Genomic DNA, 20,114 nt, shown 5'->3' on the forward strand with positions numbered 1-20,114 from the left:
ACACACAATGAAGAAAGGACAGTCTTTTTAATAAATAGTGTTGGAAAAACTGGATACTGGCATACAGAAGAATGAAAATACACCCTTATCTAATAGCATATACAAAATCAATTCATAATAAAGACGTAAATGTAAGACCAAGACTGTGAAACTACTAGAAGAAAACAAAGAGGGAAAGCTCCATAACACTGGTCTGGGCAGTGATTTTTTGGATATGACAACGAAAGCATAGAAAACAAAAGCAAAAATACACAAATGGGATTACATCAAACTAAAAACCTTCTGCACAGCTAAGGAAACAACAGAGTGAAGAGACAACCTACAGAATAGGATAAAATATTTGCAAACTAAACATTTGATAAGAGGTTAACATGCAAAATACATAAGTAACTCAAACAACTGAATAGCAAGAAAACAAATAATCTGATTTTTAAATAGGCTAAAGTCTTCAACAGACATTTCTTTTAAAAAAAAATACAAACAGCCAATAAACATATGAAAAAATGTTCAACATCACTAATCATCAAGCAAATACAAATTAAAATCACATTATCACCTCACTTCTGCTAGAATGGCTATTATCAAAAAGATAGATAAAGGTAAGGTGCAGGGGCTCACACCTGTAATCCCAGCACTTTGGGAGACCAAAGCAGGCAGATAACGAGGTCAGGAGTTCGAGACCAGCCTGGCCAACATAGTGAAACCCTGTCTGTACTAAAAACACAAAAAATTAGCTGGGCATGGTAATGGGTGCCTGTAATCCCAGCTACTCAGGAGGTTGAGGCAGGAGAATCACTTGAACCCAGGAGGCAGAGGTTGCAGGGAGCCAAGATTGTACCATTGCACTCCATCTTGGGCAACAGTGCAAGACTACATCTCAAACAAACAAACAAAAAGGATAGATAAATAAAAATTGTTGGCAAGGATGTGGATAAAAGGAATCCTTTGGACTGGGCACAGTGGCTCATGCCTGTAGTCCCAGGACTGGGAGACTGAGGTGGGAGAGTCACCTGAGGTCAGGAGTTTGAGACCAGCCTAGCCAACATGCTGAAATCCCATCTCTACTAAAAATACAAAGATTAACTGGACATGGTAGCCATGCACCTGTAATCCCAGCTACTCAGGAGTCTGAGGGAGGAGAATTGCTTGAACCCAGGAAGTGGAAATTGCAGTGAGCTGAGATCACACCACTGCACTCCAGCATGGGTGACAGAGTGAGACTAACAAAAAAAAAAAAAAAAAGAAGGAATCCTTTGCACATTGTTGGTAGGAATGTAAATTAGTACAGCTATTATGGAAAACAGTATGAAGGCACCTCAAAAAACTGAAAATGCAACTACCATATAATCCAGAAAACCCGCTACTAGGTATATACTCAAAGGAAAGGAAATTAATATGTTAAAGAGATATCTCCAGTCCCTTGTGTATTGCAGTACTATTTACAATAGCCAAGAGATGGAATCAACCTAAGCATTCATCAACAGATTAATGGATGGAATGCAGTGGCCCAGTCTTGACTCAGTGTAACATCTGCCTCCTGGGTTGAAGTAATTCTCCTGTCTCAGCCACCCAAGTAGCTGGGTAACTTTTTTCTCTGTGTGTGTGTGTGTGTGTGTGTGTGTGTGTGTGTATGTGTGTGTGTGTGTGTGTGTGTGTGTATGTGTATTTTCAGTAGAGATGGAGTTTTGCTATGTTGGCCAGGCTGGTCTTGAACTCCTCGCCTCAAATTATCTACCCATCTTGGCCTTCCAAAGTGCTGGGATTACAGATGTCCAGCTGAGATGTGGCCTGGCTGCTTCTAATAATCTGTGCTCATATATGTGAGCAAATAAATGATACGAAATTGGAACTTATATCTAAAGAGGAAGCAGAGAGTAAAGATTTGAAAAAATTGCAGCCTGGTTATGTGGTAGAAAAAGAAAGCCCATTCTCAGGGGAGGAATTCAAGTGGGGCTACAAAAATTTGCAAATCTAAAAGGAATGCAAGTGCTTATAGTCAAGACAACAGGGACAAGGCCTCATAGGTATTTCAGAGACCTTTGAGGCACGCACTGCCCTGCACATCCTTGGGACACTGCTACCTGCATCCCAACCACTGCAGCTCCAGCCATGGCTCAAAGGGGCCCAGGTACTCAAGCTGTTGCTTCAGAGGGTGCAAGACATAAGCCTTGGTGGCTTCCACATGGTGTTAAGCCCACAGGTCACAGAACACAAAAGTTAAGGCTTGGAAAGCTCCATCTAGATTTCAGAGGATATATGGAAAAGCCTGGATGTCCCAGCAGAAGCCTGCTGCAAGGGTATAGCCCTCATGGAGAACCTCTACTAAGGCAGTGGAGGGAAAACATGGGATTGTAGCCCCCACACAGAGTTCCCAGTGGGGCACTGCATCTGTGAGAAGGCTGCCACCATCCTCCAGATCCCGGAATGGTAGAGCCACCAACAACTTGCACCATGCACCTGAAAAACCCACAAGCACCCAACACCAGCCCATGAAAGCAGACACAGAGGTTGACCCCTACAAAACCACAGGGGTGGAACTGTCCAAGGCCTTGGCAGCACACCCCTTGCATCAGTGTTTCCTGGATGTGTGACATGGAGTCAAAGGAAATTATTTTGGAGCTTTAAAATTTAATGACTGCCTTTCTGGGTTTCAGACTTTCATTGGAGCATGTAGCCCCTTTCTTTTGGCTGATTTCTCCCTTTTAGAATAGAAGTATTTACTCAATGCCCATATATCAGTTCATCTTGGAAGTGACTAACTTATTTTTTATTTTATAGGCTTATAAGTGGAAGAGACTAGCCTTGTCTCAGATGAGGTTTTGGCCTGTGGACTTTAGAGTTAATGCTGAAATGAGTTAAAACTTTGGGGGACTGTTGGGAAAGCATGATTACATTTCAAAATGTGAGAATACATGAGATGTGGGCAGGGCCAGAGGAAGAATGATATGGTTTGGATATGTGCACCCACTTGAATCTCATGTTGAAATGTAATCCCCAATGCTGGAGCAGGGCCCTTGTGGGAGATGATTGGATTATGCAGGTGGTTTGTCATGGTTTTACAACATTCCCCCTCAGTGCTGTCATCACAATAATGAGTTCTTGCAAATGTGATTATTTTAAAGTGTGTATCACCTCCCACTCCTCTCTCTCTTGCTCCTGTTCTGGTTATGTAAGACATGCCTGCTACTTCTTCACCTTCCATCATGATTGTAAGTTCCCTGAGATCTCTCCAGAAGCAGAAGCCAGTGTGCTTCTGGTAGAGCCTATAGACCTGTAAACCAAGTAATCCTCTTTTCTTTATAAATTACCCAGTCTCAGGTATTTCTTTGTAGCAGTGTGAGAACACACTAATGCAGGAATATAAATTATTCTGCCATAAAGACACATGAATGTGTATGTTTGTATTAGTCCATTTTCATGGTGCTCACTGGGCAATTTACAAAAGAAACAGGTTTAATGGACTCACAGATAATTAAATTTGTGATTTAATTTAATAAATTTAATAAATTTGTGAGGGGAGGCCTCACAATCATGGCAGAAGGTGAAAGTATGTCTCAAATAGCCACAGAAAAGAGAAGAGAATGAGAGCCAAGTGAAAGGGGTTTCCCCTTATAAAATCATTGGATCTTATGAGACTCATTCACTACAAGAATAGTATGGGAGAAACTGCTCCCATGATTCAATTATCTCCCACTGGGTTTCTCCCACAAAATGAGAGAATTATGAGAGCAACAATTCAAGATGAGATTTTGGTGGGGACACACCCAAACCACATCATTCTGTCCCTGGCCCCTCCCAAATCTCATGTCCTCACATTTCAAAACCAATCATGCCTTCCCAACAGTCCCCTAAAGTCTCATTTCAGCATTAACTCAAAAGTTCAACAATCCAAAGTCTCATCCAAGATAAGGCAAGTCCCTTCTGCCTATAAGCTGGTAAAATCAAAAGTAAGTTAGTTGCTTCCTAGATACAATGAGGATACAGGCACTGGTGAAAAACACTCATTCCAAATGGGAAAAATTGGCCAAAACAATGGAGCTACAGGCCCCATGTAAGTTTGAAACCCAGAGGGGCAGTCAAATCTTAAATCTCCAAAATGATCTCCTTTGACTCCATGTCTCACAGCAAGGTCATGCTGATGCAAAAGGTGGGTTCCCATGGTCTTGGGAAGCTCTGCCCCTGTGGCTTTGCAGGGTACAGCCTCCTTCCCAGCTGCTTTCGCAGTCTGGCATTGAATGTCTGTGATTTTTCCAGGTGAACAGTGCAAGCTGTTGGTGGATCTGCCATTCTGGGGTCTGGAGGACTGTGGCCCTCTTTTCATACCTCCAATAGGCAGTGCCCTAGTAGGGACTCTTGAGTGGGTGCTCCAGCCCACATTTCCCTTCTGCATTGCCCTACCAGAGGTTCTCCATGAGGGCCCCACTCCCACAGCAAACTTCTGCATGGGCATTCAGGCATTTCCATACATCCTCTGAAATCTAAGTAGAGGTTCCCAAACCCCAATTCTTGACTTCTGTGCTCCCACAGGCTCAACATCAAGTGGAAGCTGCCAAGGCTTGGGGCTTGCACCTTCTGAAGCCATGGCCTGAGCTTTACATTGGCCCCTTTCAGCCACAGCTGGAGCAGCGAAGATGCAGGGCACCAAGTCCCTAGGCTGCACACAGCGCAGGTACCCTGGGCCTGGCCCACGAAACCATTTTTTCCTCCTAGGCCTCCTGGCCTGTGATAGGAGGGGCTGCGGTGAAGACCTCTGACATGCCCTGGAGACATTTTCCCCATAGTCTTGGGGATTAACATTTGGCTCTTTGTTACTTTTGCAAATTTCTGCAGCCAGCTTGAATTTTTGCTCAGAAAATGGGATTTTCCTTTCTATCACATCATCAGGTTGCAAATTTTCCATACTTTTATGCTCTACTCTCTTATAAAACTGAATGCCTTTAACAGCACCCAAGTCACCTCTTGAATGCTTTACTGCTTAGAAATTTCTTCTGCCAGATACCCTAAATCATCTATCTCAAGTTCAAAGTTCCACAAATCTCTAGGGCAGGGGGATAATGCTGCCAGTCTCTTTGCTAAAACACAACAAGAGTTACCTTTGCTCCAGTTCCCAACGAGTTCTTCATTTCCATCTGAGAGCACCTCAGCCTGGACTTTATTGCCCATATTGCTATCAGCATTTTGGGCAAAGCCATTCAACAAATCTCTAGGAAGTTCCAAACTTACCCACATTTTCCTGTCTTCTGAGCCCTTCAAACTGTTCCAACCTCCGCCTGTTACCCAGTTCCAAAGTTGCTTCCACATTTTTGGGTATCTTTTCAGCAGCACCCCACTCCTGATACCAATTTACTGTATTAGTCCATTTTCACACTGCTGATAAAGACATACCCAAGACTTGGCAACTTACAAAAGAAAGAGATTTAGTGGACTTACAGTTCCACATGGCTGTGGAGGCATCACAATCATAGCAGAAGGGCTTTTCCCTTCTGCACGTCTCACATGGTGGCAGACAAGAGAAGAGAATGATAGTCAAGTAAAACGAGTTTCCCCTTATAAAACTATCAGATCTCATGAGACTTATTTACTACCATGAGAACAGTATCAGGTAAACCACCCCCTGATTCAATTATCTCCCATTGGGTTCCTCCCACAAAATGAGGGAACTATGGGAGCTACAATTCAAGATGAGATTTGGTAGAGACATAGCAAAACCATATCTATGTTCATTGCAGGACTAGTCACAATAGCAAAGACATAGAATCAACCTAAAAGTCCATCAACAGGAGACTGGATAAAGAAAATGTGGTACCTATTCACCATTGAATACTATGCAGCCATTTAAAAAAAGAGCAAGATCATGTCCTCTGCAGGAACATGAATGGAGCTGGAAGCCATTATACTTAACAAATTAATGTAGGAACAGAAAACCAAATACTGCATGTTCTCACTTATAAGTGTGAGCTAAATGAGAACAAATGGACACAAAGAGGAAAACAACAGACACTGGGGCCTATTTGAGGGAGGATAGTAAGAGGAAGAAGATCAGAAAAAAATAACTATTGGGTACTATGCTTAGTAGCTGGGTGACAAAATAATATGTACACCAAACCTTCATGACACAAGTCTACCTATACAACAAACTTGCACATGTACCCCTGAACCTAATATAAAAGTTAAAAAAAGAAAGTGTGGCTTTTTAGGACCTCCAAATGGTTCCACCCAACCTGTTTGTCCATAGCCAAGTCCAGCTATGACCACCCACCTGAGAAAGAAAAATATAATGACTCCATACTCTTCTCTGTGGCTAATGCTCTCTAGATGCCTCCCCCACCACCACCAATACATCTCCTAACTAGTCTCCCTGGACCCTCTTCTCTCAACTGTCTATTTAAAGTTTGTTCCCAAAGTTATTCACAAAGGACATTCATTAGCCTGTTCCAGATGAAGATCCCCCAGGGAACTTGTGTTTCTTTACTCAATTGATCCCCAGTGCATGCTCTCAATAGAGCATGTATAACCTGTGTCACTCTGGGTAAAGTTTAATCTGGGGTAGGACAGGGAGTTCATATTATGCCTTCTGAGATTATCAGCTTATTTCTCCTACAACAGAAAAATTCAAGAGTACTCTGCTTCTCAAAGTCTTTGTTTTAGTGTCCTAGTTATTGGCTACACTTTAAAAAGAGGATGTCCAAAAACTCTGATTCAGCTCCTGTTTAATTAGTTGAAGAACAGAGATAAGCAAATCCCCACTGAGATGATAAAAAACAGAAGCAGCAGACTACTTCTTACCAAGAGAAGTTTGGAAATTTGTGTACTTCTATGAAATGTAGTATAGAACTTGCTGGCAGAAAAGGTAAAAAAATATATATATGCAATAAATCTTATACTATTTTGTAATTATGTTGCCTTCTAATTTTAATTTACCACCAAGAACATTTAGGATTAAAATCTCGCAACAGTCATTTGGACAGTCAAGTCAGGAAGTATGTTAACTGTTCATAGCTTCATTTATTTTACTTCTCAGGAGTTGTAAAGCCTGAAACTGATGCAGATGTGAATATTCAACCACTCCCTGAAGACTCCAGGTTAGTAACCAGGAGGGAAGGGCATCTGCAGCTGATGCTCTCTGGCTACCATCCTCAGCACCACCAACCCATCTCCAAGCTAACCTCTCTGGACCCTCTTCTCTCAGTTGCATATTTAAAGTTTGTTCCCTAAGTTATTTACAATAACTTTTCTTGATCCCTGATTTCAACTGTTGACTGCAACCCAATAAGAGGTTATAAAATCAATTTAGTGGGCTGCAACCAGCATTTTAAAAATTAAATAGAAAATATCAGATTTTATCACATGGGCCAGGTACAGTGCCTCACATCTGTAATCTCAGCACTTTGGGAGGCCAAAGTGAGAGGATCATTTGAGCCCAGGAGTTCAAAACCAGCCTGGGCAACATAGCAAGACCCCATCTTCACAAAACATTAAAAATTAATAATAATTAGCTGGGGATGGTAGTGCATGCCTGTGGTCCCAGCTACTCAGGAAGCTGGGGTAGGAGGATCACTTGAGCCCAGGAGATCAAGGCTGAAGTGAGTCATGATCATGCTACTTGCTCCAGCCTGGGTGACAGAGTAAGACTATGTCTCAAAAAAAAAAAAAAAAAAAAAGATTATACCATATGTAGTAAGAAACGCTGTATAAAACTTTTAAGTGATATCTATATGTGTTTATTAAAATATACATAATTTAGAATGAATTTTAATCAAAAATGCTTTAAAGCTGCTGCCTTATAAACATTTATAAAAACATAACTAGAAAGAAATCTTGAATAAATCAATAAGCGCACTCCCAGATAATGTGACTCTTTACCTGCATGAGCTCACAAATAAGTAGAAACTTATTTGAAATGCCCATGAAGTACTCAAATATGGAATCTCCCAGAAAATCCTGTATCATAGTTCTATCCATTTTCCCCATAAAATTCACATGCCCACATACACAAAATGTTTTACACATAATTTAATGGATTTACATACATAGTAAATCTAATCTAGGGATTAGTAGATCCCTGGTTTAAAAATTCTTGCTTTAAATATTCTTAAGATCCTAAAATTTCCTTGGAATGTAATAGAATCTCCCTACCCTTACAGGAAAGCAAAATTCTAGATCTAAAGATTCTGAATGTGTTTGAGGAAGTATTCTAATCTAATATTTACTGACCCCTAGAAAGTATGTAGAATGTTTCAAAGGACAGAATAGCATAACCCTAATACACAGATATTTGAATCTAACAGACAGACATAGGCTAAGAATTTGGAGGGTCCACCGGAAAGAAGTGGGAAGATGATACTTTTTTTGCATCAAGGGAACTAAGGAAACTGAACTCGAAGAAAAATGAGAAACTGCTATATTTATATGAAAAAAAGGTAGGGAAGAGTAAGAAAAACAATTCTGAGAAGAGTTAGGCACACAAAGGAAGTGGGGCAATGAATGGGGTCAATAAGAAATACAGTTAATGTGGGGGGAAAGAAATAAATATTCTGGAAGGAGGTAGCAGCTGGAGGCATTATTTTATTAACTCATTTCACAATTCTTTGAACATCATCTATGAGGCAGACACTTGCCTCATGTGAGCACTAGGGAGAGTACAATGTGGGAAAATCAATGACAAGAACTTTCCTCCACAGGGCAAATGGGACTGGGAAGGATCCAACATCATTCAAATGGGCCACTGGTCTGGACCACGTCATCAGAGGAGTTCATGGTCCTTTTCATTTTGTTCTTGTCAAACTTCATCTGTTCATTTCAGAGCACCTCTTCCTTTCTCACCTTTGGTTACTAGTCTCTTTTTCACTTTGAGACTCAAAATTTTTTCAACAATGAAAAATAAAACCGTGTTAACTGAGTTCATCCTTCTGGGTCTAACAGATATCCCTGAACTCCAGGTGGCAGTTTTCACCTTTCTTTTCCTTACGTATTTACTCAGCATCCTTGGAAATCTGATTATCCTCATCCTCACCTTACTGGACTCCCACCTTCAGACTCCCATGTATTTCTTTCTCCGGAACTTCTCCTTCTTGGAAATTTCCTTCACAAACATCTTCATTCCCAGGGTCCTGATTAGCATCACAACAGGGGACAAGAGTATCAGCTTTGCTGGCTGCTTCACTCAGTATTTCTTTGCCATATTCCTTGGGGCCACAGAGTTTTACCTTCTGGCTGCCATGTCCTATGACCGCTATGTGGCCATCTGCAAACCTCTGCATTACACCACCATCATGAGCAGCAGAGTCTGCACCCAGCTGATTTTCTGCTCTTGGCTGGGTGGGCTAATGGCTATTATACCACCAATCACCCTGATGAGTCAGCAGGACTTTTGTGCATCCAACAGGCTGAATCATTATTTCTGTGACTATGAGCCTCTTCTGGAACTCTCATGTTCAGACACAAGCCTCATAGAGAAGGTTGTCGTTCTTGTGGCATCTGTGACCCTGGTGGTCACTCTGGTGCTAGTGATTCTCTCCTATACATTCATTATCAAGACTATTCTGAAGCTCCCCTCTGCTCAGCAAAGGACAAAAGCCTTTTCCACTTGTTCTTCCCACATGATTGTCATCTCCCTCTCTTATGGAAGCTGCATGTTTATGTACATTAATCCCTCTGCAAAAGAAGGGGATGCATTCAACAAGGGAGTAGCCCTACTCATTACTTCAGTTGCTCCTTTGTTGAACCCCTTTATTTACACCCTAAGGAACCAACAGGTAAAACAAGCCTTCAAGGATATTGTCAAAAAGCTTGTGAATCTTTAACGAATTTAAGAATTATCTGTGGGACTAGGTATGAAAAAAAGAGAAAAGAAAAAAAGAATTTAAGAATTTAAGATTTCATTGATGGGTCGCTACTATGTACTAAGCTCTCTGACGGTTATTAAGTACTCAATAAAGAGTTAAACTTCAGTTCAGTGGGAAGGACTTGGAAATAAATTACAACCTGTTAAGTGTTAATAGTGAAATGAATATGGTTTTGTTCTATTTAGTTACTTAATTGAATAACTCAACTTAAGTTAGAGAGAAAATAAATGTTTTCGGAGGGGGTAAAGAAAGAAATTTTGGTAGAAGAAATATTGTGAAATAGGAGCACAAAATTTCAATCCAAGGAGACTGAGTAAATGTTACCACTATTAGTTTCAGTCAAAACAAAACAAAAAGCTATGGAGATGATAAATTTAGTTTTGAATTAAGTTAAATTCTCTTTTAAAATAAGTTAAATGCCCATCTGAATTTGGAACCAGATCTATGAATTTCACAATCCTTAACATGTACATGGTAGTTAATGATGTGGGAATAAATGAGGTCATATATAAAAGCATGTATAGAAAAGATTTAAATATTAAATGCTAAGGATTGTCCCAAAATTTAAAGAGCAGAAGGAGCAGAGGGGTTAATAAGAAAGGCAATTGACCTATCGAATTTATGGGAAGAGATGTCTCAAGAAACATCTCAAGATGTCAATGTGAAATGCTGCAGAGAGCGATTAATAGGAAGAATGAAAGTGTGAGAACTGACAATTGGATTTCACATTTTCAGCAAATGTGAAAGTTGGGTAGGAAGTTGGGTTGGGTAGGAAGAAATCAGATTGTTGTGGGTTACTAGTGAATGGGAGCTGACAAGTTAGAGGATGATAAAATGGAATTTTGAGAATAGAGAAATGAAAAGAAGAATGAGCCCCAAGTTATATTTCTCCATGGTGTTCTGTGCTTTTTCACTGGTCATATCATAATAATGCTTATATATGTAAATCCGCATTCACCTCTAGTCTGTAAGGCACAGGAGTGCAGGGATAATAACTTCTTAATCACAATTTCATCTGCAATGCCAAGCAATGGTAAGTGCTCAATACATAGTTCTTAAATGGATGAATGATGGATGGATGGATGGATGGATGGATGGACGGAAGGATGGATGGGTGGGTGGACAAATGAATGAGGGGTCCCAGAACAGATTTTTTTAATGAAGGTTTGTGATCATTTGAGGGCTTATATACTTTGAGAAAGGAACTATCAAGACATGCTACATATGGACTTAGACCTGCCTGGAAATTCCACTCTGTTTTACATATGGAGAACTGAAGCTTCAATAAGTGAAATTACTTCTGCAAGGTCACACAGCTAAGTGCCTGCACTACAATCAGAAGCCAAATCTGTCTGGTGCCAGAGCCCACCTGCTTAACTACTGAGCCATACAGCCATTCTAACTAGTTTTGCCATTTCCTCTCCCCAACACTTCTAAGTATTTTAAGTGACCTTGATTTTTTACCTATCTCATTTTTCCAAGCTCTCAACAAGCTTTGTTAGAAGCCTTTGGGACATGATTCTCTTTAGGAAGTTGCAAGTATACACAAGCTCATATTATTCCACCCTATGGCTCTTGACTTCTCTCAAAATCCTTCTCCTTTCCACATCCATATCTCTCGTGAAGAATGTGGATCTCCTATTTATTTTCTCACTTTCAGAAGGAACATAAAGATCCCAAAGAGCATGGGAATTAACAAAACAGTATTTTGCTTCCATCTTCCCCCCAACACACACAATAAGAAGATTTCAATGAAGATTAAGTAATGAACCAGGAGACTCATATAAGCTGCTAACTGGACTCACTTCCTCCCTATTTATCTTCTTTCTGAGCCACAGGGGAATGGCCTTGGCTTCTAGACTTGAGGGCAGAAATGGTGGTCTACTACATATAACAGTGTCTACTACATAATAGGTACTCGATAAATGTTCAATTAGTAAAAGAACAAATGTACAAATGAAAAATGTCTTTATTACTTAAGGTTCGAGCAATTATCATAAGCTTTTCTACAAGCTACTTGTTTTTTAAAGGCTCTAATTTGACTAGGCACAGTGGCTCATGCCTGTAATCCCAGCATTTTGGAATGTCAATGCAGGTGGATTGCTTGAGTTTAGGTGTTCGAAACCAGCCTGGGCAACATGACGAAAACCTGTCTATACACAAAAATAAAAAAAGTAGCTGGGTGTGATGGCATGCACCTATAGTCCCAGCTACTTGGGAGGCTGAAGTGGGAGGATCACTTGAGCCAAGGAGGTTGAGGCTGCAATGCACCAGGATCTCACCACTGCACTCCAGCCTGGGTGACAGACTGAGACCCTGTCTCTCTCTCTCTCTCTCTCTCTCTCTCACACACACACACACACACACACACACACACACACGGGGTCAAAATCTTTGAAGACTTTTGAGCACATTTTATTTTGTTGATCTTTTGTATATTTTTAGTCTCAATCTCATTTATTTTTGCTCAGATCTTTATAATTTCTTTCCTTCTACTAATTTCGGCTTTTGTTTGTTCTTGCTTCTCTAGTTCCTTAAGATGCATCATTAGGTTATTTGAAATCTTTCTGGTTTTTTGATGTAGGCATTTATCTCTATAAGCTTGCCTCTTAATACTGCTTTTGCTGTGTCCCATGTTTTGGTATGTTGTATTTCTATTTTTATTTGTTTCAAGGAATTTTTTATTCTTAATTTCTTTCTTCACCCATTGGTTGTTCAGGAACACATTGTTTAATTTCCATGTATTTGCATAGTTTCAAATGTTCTTGTTATGCATTTCTAGTTTTATTCCATTGTGGTCAGGTAAAATACTTGATTTGATTTTAATTTTTAAAGTATTTTTGAGACTTGTGTGTGTCCTGACATATGGTCAGTCCTGGAATATATTCTTAGTGCTGATAAAAAGAATGTGTTTTCTGCAGCTGTTGAGTAAAATGTTCTGCAAATATCTTTTAGGTCCATTTGGTCAATGATGCGGTTTAAATCCAATGTTTCTTTGTTGATTTTCTTTCTAGAGAATCTGTCCAGTGCTGAGAGTGGGATGTTGAAGTCTCCAGGTATTATTGTATCAAAGCTTCTCTCTCCCTTTAGACCTAATAACATTTCCTTTAAATACCTGGGTACCCTGGTGTTGGGTGCATATATATTTATATTGCTATATTCTCTTGCTAAATTGATCCCTTTATTATTTATGTAATGTCCTTCTTTGGTTTTTGTTTTGTTTTGTTTTGTTTTTTATGGCTTTTGACTTGAAGTCTGTTTTGCCTGATATAAGCATAGCTACTTCTGTTTACTTTTGATTTCCATTCATATGGAATATCTTTTTCCATCCCTTCACTTTCAGTCTAAAAATGCCTTTACAGGTGAGGTGAGTTTCTTATAGGCAACATATAGTTGAGTCATGTTTCTTTTAACCATAAAGTCAGTAAACATCTTTTTTTTTTTTTTTTTTGAGACGGAATCTCACTCTGTCACCCGGACTGGAGTGCAGTGGTACGATCTCCGCTCACTGCAACCTCCACCTCCCAGGTTCAAGTGATTCTCATGCCTCAGCCTCCTGAGTAGCTGAAATTACAGGCATGTGCCACCAGGCCCAGCTAATCTTTGTATTTTTAGTAGAAATGGTGTTTCGCCATGTTGACTAGGCTGGCCTCAAACTCCTGGCCTCAAGTGATCCAACCATGTCGGCCTCCCAAAGTATTGGGATTACAGACATGAGCCACTGTGCCTAACTAGTCAATATCCTTTAAATGGGCATTTAACTTGTTTACATTTAAGATTATTGTTGATAAGTGATGACTTACTCCTATTATTTTATTTGTTGTTTTCTGGTTGTTTTGTATATCCCTTGCTCCTTACTTCCTATCTTATTGTCTATTTTTGTGATTGGTAGTAATAAGATTTGATTCCTTTGTTTTTCCTTTTTCTATTGGCTCTACCAGTGAGTTTATAGTTTTGCATATTTTCATCATGGTGGTTATCATGTTTTCTCTTCCAGATGTACGACTCCCTTGAACATTTCTTGTAAGTCCAGTATGGTGACTATTAATTCCCTTCATTTTTGCTTGTCTGTCACATATTTTATTTCTCCTTCATTCCTGAAGGATGGATTTGCTGGGCATAATATTGTTGGCTAGCAGGGGTTTTTTTTCTTTCAGTATTTTGAATACGTCATTCCATTCTCTCCTGGCCTGTAAGGCTTCTGCTGAGAAATCCACTGTTAGTGTAATGGGGATTCCCTTACATATGACTTAATGCCTTTCCCTGGCTTTTTTTTAGAGTTTTTTCTTTGTCTTTGGCTTCTGACACTTTGACTAAAATGTGTCTTGGAGAGGACATGTTTGGGTTGAATCTATTTGGGGTTTTTTTGAGATTCCTGTATTTGGATGTCCAGCCCTCTCTCAAGAATTGGAAAATTTTTACCTATTATTTTATTAAATATGCTTGCTATACATTTCCCTTATTTTCTCCTTCTAAAATACCCAGAATACAAATATTTGTTTGCTTAATGGTGTCCTGTAAATCCTATAGGCTTTGTTCACTTTTCTCTTTTGTTTTTCAGTCTGCCTGTGCTATTTCAAAAGACCTGTTTTCAACTTTAGAAATTATTTATTCTGCTTGGTCTAGTCTCATTAAAAAGTGAAAATCTTTATTGTCTAGGACCTTTTGCCACATTACTAAATTCAGTGGTGGATGTCTAATAGATATCTCAAACTCAAGCATTCTAACTAGGTGTCTAATCTACACCACCTCCCCATCTCACCTGACAATCTCTCCTTTCCTCCAGCCCCTGGCAAATTTGCTTTACCCACAGCCTTTCCCATCTCAATCCCATGGTTTTAGTCTTAAACAATCCTACTACTTTTGGTTTCTCTGAAGATCTCACCTGACTGGAAACAAGTGCCTATAAATGCATCACTCTGAGCAGTTATAGATGAAGTTAGCTTCAAGCTGGGCAAAAATGTCTGTGTGAACACTAATGGGAAGGGACACTTGAGAATCAAATGACAAATCGATTTGAGAACAAGAAGACACAGAAGAATCAAGGCTAGCCCACTGTGCAGAAGGTACAAAGTTTTGAGAGGCATAAGACATATCTGTCTGTACATTAATTGAAGAAATGCTACTCTTTGGGCATGTGCTCCCTATTTCTTGCAAAGGATTAGAGAGACTTTTACCCAGGTTCACTTGAACAACCATATTAATTGGCTCAACAACAACAGGATTTACAATTTTTTGAAAGAGGTAGGCTCTTCTTAAGAGAGCAAGCCTCTGAATCTAAGGCATGGATCAGGGTTCCTATTGACAAGGTAGTAGGTGCACAGACTCTGTGGCAGAAGCCTCATCAATACCTCACACCACAGGCTCAGCAGGGAGTCAGCTGCAGGCTAAATGACAAGCATAAGAGAAAACTGCATCACAGGTAACCAAAACCACTTTGGGATATGGTAAACGCAACTTCTGAGGCTATCTCAGAGGTGTTGTAAGAGTCTGCTTTCTGGCATTAGAGCTGCAAGATTATTCAAAAACAAAAAGCTACTAGTTTTATTTCTGAAGCTTCTGGTTCTTGAGTGTCTGTCTAGGAGTTGGCTGGTTGCTTAGTGATTCAACGGTCTTATTGGACAATCTCTAGCTTTATAGACAGTTCTACATTTTCCTTTTCTAACTAGGTAGATATCTGTGTTCTGCAGGGATCATGGCCAGTTTAGTAAATGTGAGACTGTAATACCATTCCACTGGCATAGGGACAGACACATGTGCACTCGAAAATCTTGCCACAGTCCTCCAAGTGTCTTTTCAAGTCTCATTACTACATTTATGTTCTCAGCACGCATTTTCATAAAGGGCTGCTTTATGAGAGAAAATTGAGAAAATGGTTTGTGAGAGCACGCAGGGCATCCTTCAACTGGACAGTAAAATTTCAGTACGGGTTTTCAAACCATTTCTTTTTCTTTTTTTTTTTAACTTTTCAGTTCAGAGATACAAGTGCAAGTCTGCAACATAGGTAAACTTGTGTCCTGGGAGTTTGTTGTACAGATTATTTCATCACCCAAGTATTAAGCCTGATACCCATTAGTTATTGTTTCTGATCCTCTCCCTCTCCCTCCTCCCCCTCCACCCTCCAGTAGGCCCCAGTGTATGTTGATCCTTTCTATGTGTCCAGGTGTTCGCCTCATTTAGCTTTTCCACCTGTAAGTGAGACCATGCAGTATTTGGTTTTCTGTTCCTGAGTAAATTTGCTAAATATAATGGCCTCCAGCTCCATCCATGTCCCTGCAAAAGACATGTTTTTTTCTTTTTTATGGCTGCATAGTATTCCATGGTATATATGTACCACATTTTCTTTATCCAGCCTATCACTGATGGGCATTTAGGTTGATTCCATGTCTTTCTTATTGTGAATAGTGCTACAATGAGCATACGCATGCATGTGTTTTTATAAGAGAATGATTTATATTGCTTTGGATATATACCCAGTAATGGGATTGCTGGGTTGAACAGCATTTCTGCCTTTAGGTCTTCCACAATCACCCAACCATTTATCATTGTTGGATGTACTATTCCATCCTGCAGGCAGTGGCTGTTGACCAGGCGCATGCTGAGCATGGGGCTGCTGGGCAGGATCTTGCACAGCCAAGCACTGTGTGCAGGTTGTTGGCCCACACTGCCTGGGACAGCTTGATCACCAACTGCTGGATCAGTTCCCAGGATGAGGGCATCAGGCTGCAGGCTGCTGTCCCTCAGTTGGGGTCCCAGAGGCCCCCACAGTCCTGAGGCAGCCTCGACTTCACTTAAGGCTGCCAGGGTGGCCAGGGGGCCAGCCGCCAGCACTGCTGTCAAGGTTCCCATACAGCCACAGAGCCTGATCATCTACACTACTCTCTGATCCGAACTATAATTCTCTGTGGGTGGATTAGTGAAAGAAATCAACAATACCTGCTATGCTATGTTCCTTTAATTTAGAAAAAGGCAGATATGAAAAACATGATAACCTCAATTCTGAGTGGGGTAAAGGCAAGAGTATAAAAATTTCTTTGTACATTTCTCTCATTTATTTTATTTTATTTAACACACAAGGAGACAACGTTTCTCTATTTTAAATATCTCAATAAAGAATCTTTACTTGGTGACCATTTTTATCAAATGTGTGGCATTTGATGAAATCATATATACTTCCTCCAAAATATTATGATATAGCCTCCTTTGTGACAAAGAAAACTCCACAGAACATAATATTCTTGGAAAATACTGTCTCTAGTTTGACATGCCATAGATACTAGGCATGTTAGGCCTGTGCCATAATTCAAGTATTCTCTGGGTGGAGCTGAACAATGAGGCAGCTATCTAATCCTAATAGCCATAATACTTTATTTCATGGTAAGTTCCCACACCATTGTAATGTTTGTCCTTTCCCAAAAATATAGAAAATCATAAAAATATCACTAGTAACAATTCAGACTGTCATAACACTTAGTTCTTCCTGCAAAATCAGAAAATCATCAAAATTTGAATAAAATTTCTAAGAACTTTAAAATAGGAAGAGTATCAACAACAGTTAAAATTCATGGAAATTCAGTGTCTACACCAGCAATTCCTTGCTTTGTTTTCTTTTCTAAAACTGTCAATAATAATTGCAAATAAATATCCAAAAAGAAGAGATTATATAGATTATAACTGGCTTATTAATGATTTAAATATTTATTGACTTGAACTGTGGGTGAACAATTCTTTGCATGAGAAAATGCAGGGAAATTCTAGAACTTTCACAGTTTTGCATAAAGTTATTTCTTCTTCATAGGAGCTTCCTGCATCTTTTCAGACCTTTTGGATATGGAGTCTCTGATACAGATCTAATTACTCGCAGAATATACATGCTCACAATGTAACATCATCACAAATTTGATGGACCAAAACTGTGCCCATCTTGGTCATCCAACTCTAGACTGCCTAGTACCTGGTTCATACTGCACATTTAGTACCAAAATGCCTCTGACTGGTCTGATCCTATATATGAAAAGGGTCTCATTATTATATAACAGAAGCTTGTACATCAAATGGTGATTCAGCATAAACTGTTACCCCTCCCCACTCTTGACCATATCACTCACTCTTTATCCCACACACACTCTCCCTCTCAATGCCTTTGGCTTTGGCAATTTCTCACAAAGTAATGCGCTCCTGCAGTTCTTGCCTGATTCAATTAACTTCCTTTTATCAATAGCTGTATTTTTGTTAGTGTTAGCATCTCCCTTTCTTTGACAAATATTTCACCCTGCTCCAGTCTTGGATTTCTGACAGAACTGTCAATCCACTCATCTCTCCTTATTTGATGTCATTGATAAACATACAATCTGGCTCATTCAATTATGATACCACATTGCCCTAGCTAAGAAATTGAGTCAGAGTTAAGCATATGAACCAAGATGGGCCTTACGACCTTTTTGATTTAGACTTGAAAGAAAAGAGAGATGGTGCCATGCTTTCTGGATCATAGATTTTAAGGACTATATATTGGAGACTGTCTACTGTCTTCCAAATGAAAAAATCTGTCTCAATAGAATAATTCCAACCTTAAAAGAAGAGAATGGGGACAGAGTAACTATGTTTGAGTCCCTGTATTCTAGATCTAGTAACACCTGAAACCGGTTACTGCTGGACTTACATGTTATGTGAATTATAAATTTTTGTCTTCACTTAAGATAGTTTGACTTGGGTCACTGTCATGTGAAATCAAAAGATTCCTGAGTATTCCCCCCTGATTTTATTTCTGTGATTTTAAACTAAATTCTACTCTTCACCATAATACACAATTAGTACCCAACAAAAATGAAACTTAGGACACTCCAACTCTATTACTGGCCAAAGTTCTAGATTCTCCTGTGTTATTCTATATTTTTTCCTTACTTCTACTCCATTTCTGCATTTGACTGGATCCTGACATAGTGCCTAATGCTCCAAAGTGCTTTATTTTTTCTGGGACACATCCATGATATAAGATTGTCAGTATCACAATCTCAATTCAGGAAACAGTCTTTCATATCTTGATAAGCCACACACTTTGTCATTCAAGAAAAAGAGGTATGAATCTCTACCATTTTATGATTGCAGAATAATGGTTTCTCTGTGTTATCAGGGATTTAGAATTTAAAAATTGAAGGATTAGCTAACCTACTCCAGGGGGACTACAGTAGAAGAACACAGATGTACCTCTCATAATGTGACTAGAGTTGAGAATACTTGTATTCCATATAAATATGAGTACTCACCATAAGTCTTCTTCAACAAACAGACATACACATATATCTATTAAAAACTTGGTACACAATCGGACTTTTTCTGTGGATGAGAATCAATCTCATTCCCCACCACTTTAATGCTTGTTTAAAACAAAGAACATTAAAGCAGGACTGTAGAATTAAGCATGAGCCTTTCCTTACCAAGACTCATCCGGCTACTGTCATTTCTGTGTCCAATCTTCTAATAGCAGAAATCAAAGCCAAGCCTATTGCATGGCACCTGCTACTTCCATATGCAATCAACCACCTGCTAATTAGTTAATTGTAAAGGGCCCTTTCTATTATAGTGGGGCAGCAATTGTCTTCACTGAAACAGCCCTTCCTTTTGGTTATGGATTTCTTCTGCCAGCTCAGCATTATCATTCATGGGCAAACTGAATGACTTATTTACTATCATTTTATCTCACAACATTTCTTATAAACAGGAAAAATATTATCATAATTAAATGTACACATATTTATTATATATCACCTTCTACCTTGATGACCCACAGTTTACCAACCCAGAATCTATAACTAACTGCAAATTTCCAAAAGAGAGAAGATAATTGGCTCCACTTGGCTCATGCCTACACTTACTTCATTCTCCTCTGGCCAAGTTCATTCTCTTCTAGTTTTCTCAACATGTGGTGTGGGCTGGAAGAGAAAATAAACAATGATCTATCTTATGTACTATAAAGTTATATCTTTGTCTTCCTCCTCAATCAAGAATTACCCACGAACACATGTTCCCACAAAGCTGTAGACTAGATTGAATTAATCCCTTCTGTAAATTATACTGTTCTTTTGTTACTCCCTCTTTGTTGCCTTTTCTCTAAACTCCTATTGTCCTGGTGTATATGTTATTGCTCTCCAGTAATCTCCCAGGACCATGTTTCTCTTTCCTAACAAATTCTGTATGCTATAATTCTCTATCACATTGGCATTCCCAAAAATCCATACTTGGCACACTCATCTATTAGGACTCTCTGTC

General features: G+C 39.4%; 1 protein-coding gene and 1 pseudogene across 1 annotated transcript; one reads left to right on the plus strand and one right to left on the minus strand.

The window, feature by feature from the left end:
- Positions 1–8,873: 8,873 nt before the first annotated feature.
- On the plus strand, positions 8,874–9,803 carry LOC706668 (olfactory receptor 2AP1). Its single transcript, XM_001095052.4, has one exon. It carries the CDS (start codon positions 8,874–8,876, stop codon positions 9,801–9,803), a length of 930 nt encoding a protein of 309 aa, XP_001095052.4.
- A 4,886-nt stretch (positions 9,804–14,689) lies between these two features.
- On the minus strand, positions 14,690–16,564 carry LOC100425054 (ATM interactor pseudogene; annotated as a pseudogene).
- Between the last annotated feature and the right edge of the window lie 3,550 nt (positions 16,565–20,114).

Source organism: Macaca mulatta, chromosome 11 (genome assembly GCF_049350105.2).
Source record: "Macaca mulatta isolate MMU2019108-1 chromosome 11, T2T-MMU8v2.0, whole genome shotgun sequence".
NCBI lineage: Eukaryota > Metazoa > Chordata > Mammalia > Primates > Cercopithecidae > Macaca > Macaca mulatta.

Bases quoted from the DNA above. Each gene is read 5' to 3' on its own strand.
- LOC706668 (XM_001095052.4), top strand. From the start codon at position 8,874: ATGAAAAATAAAACCGTGTTAACTGAGTTCATCCTTCTGGGTCTAACA.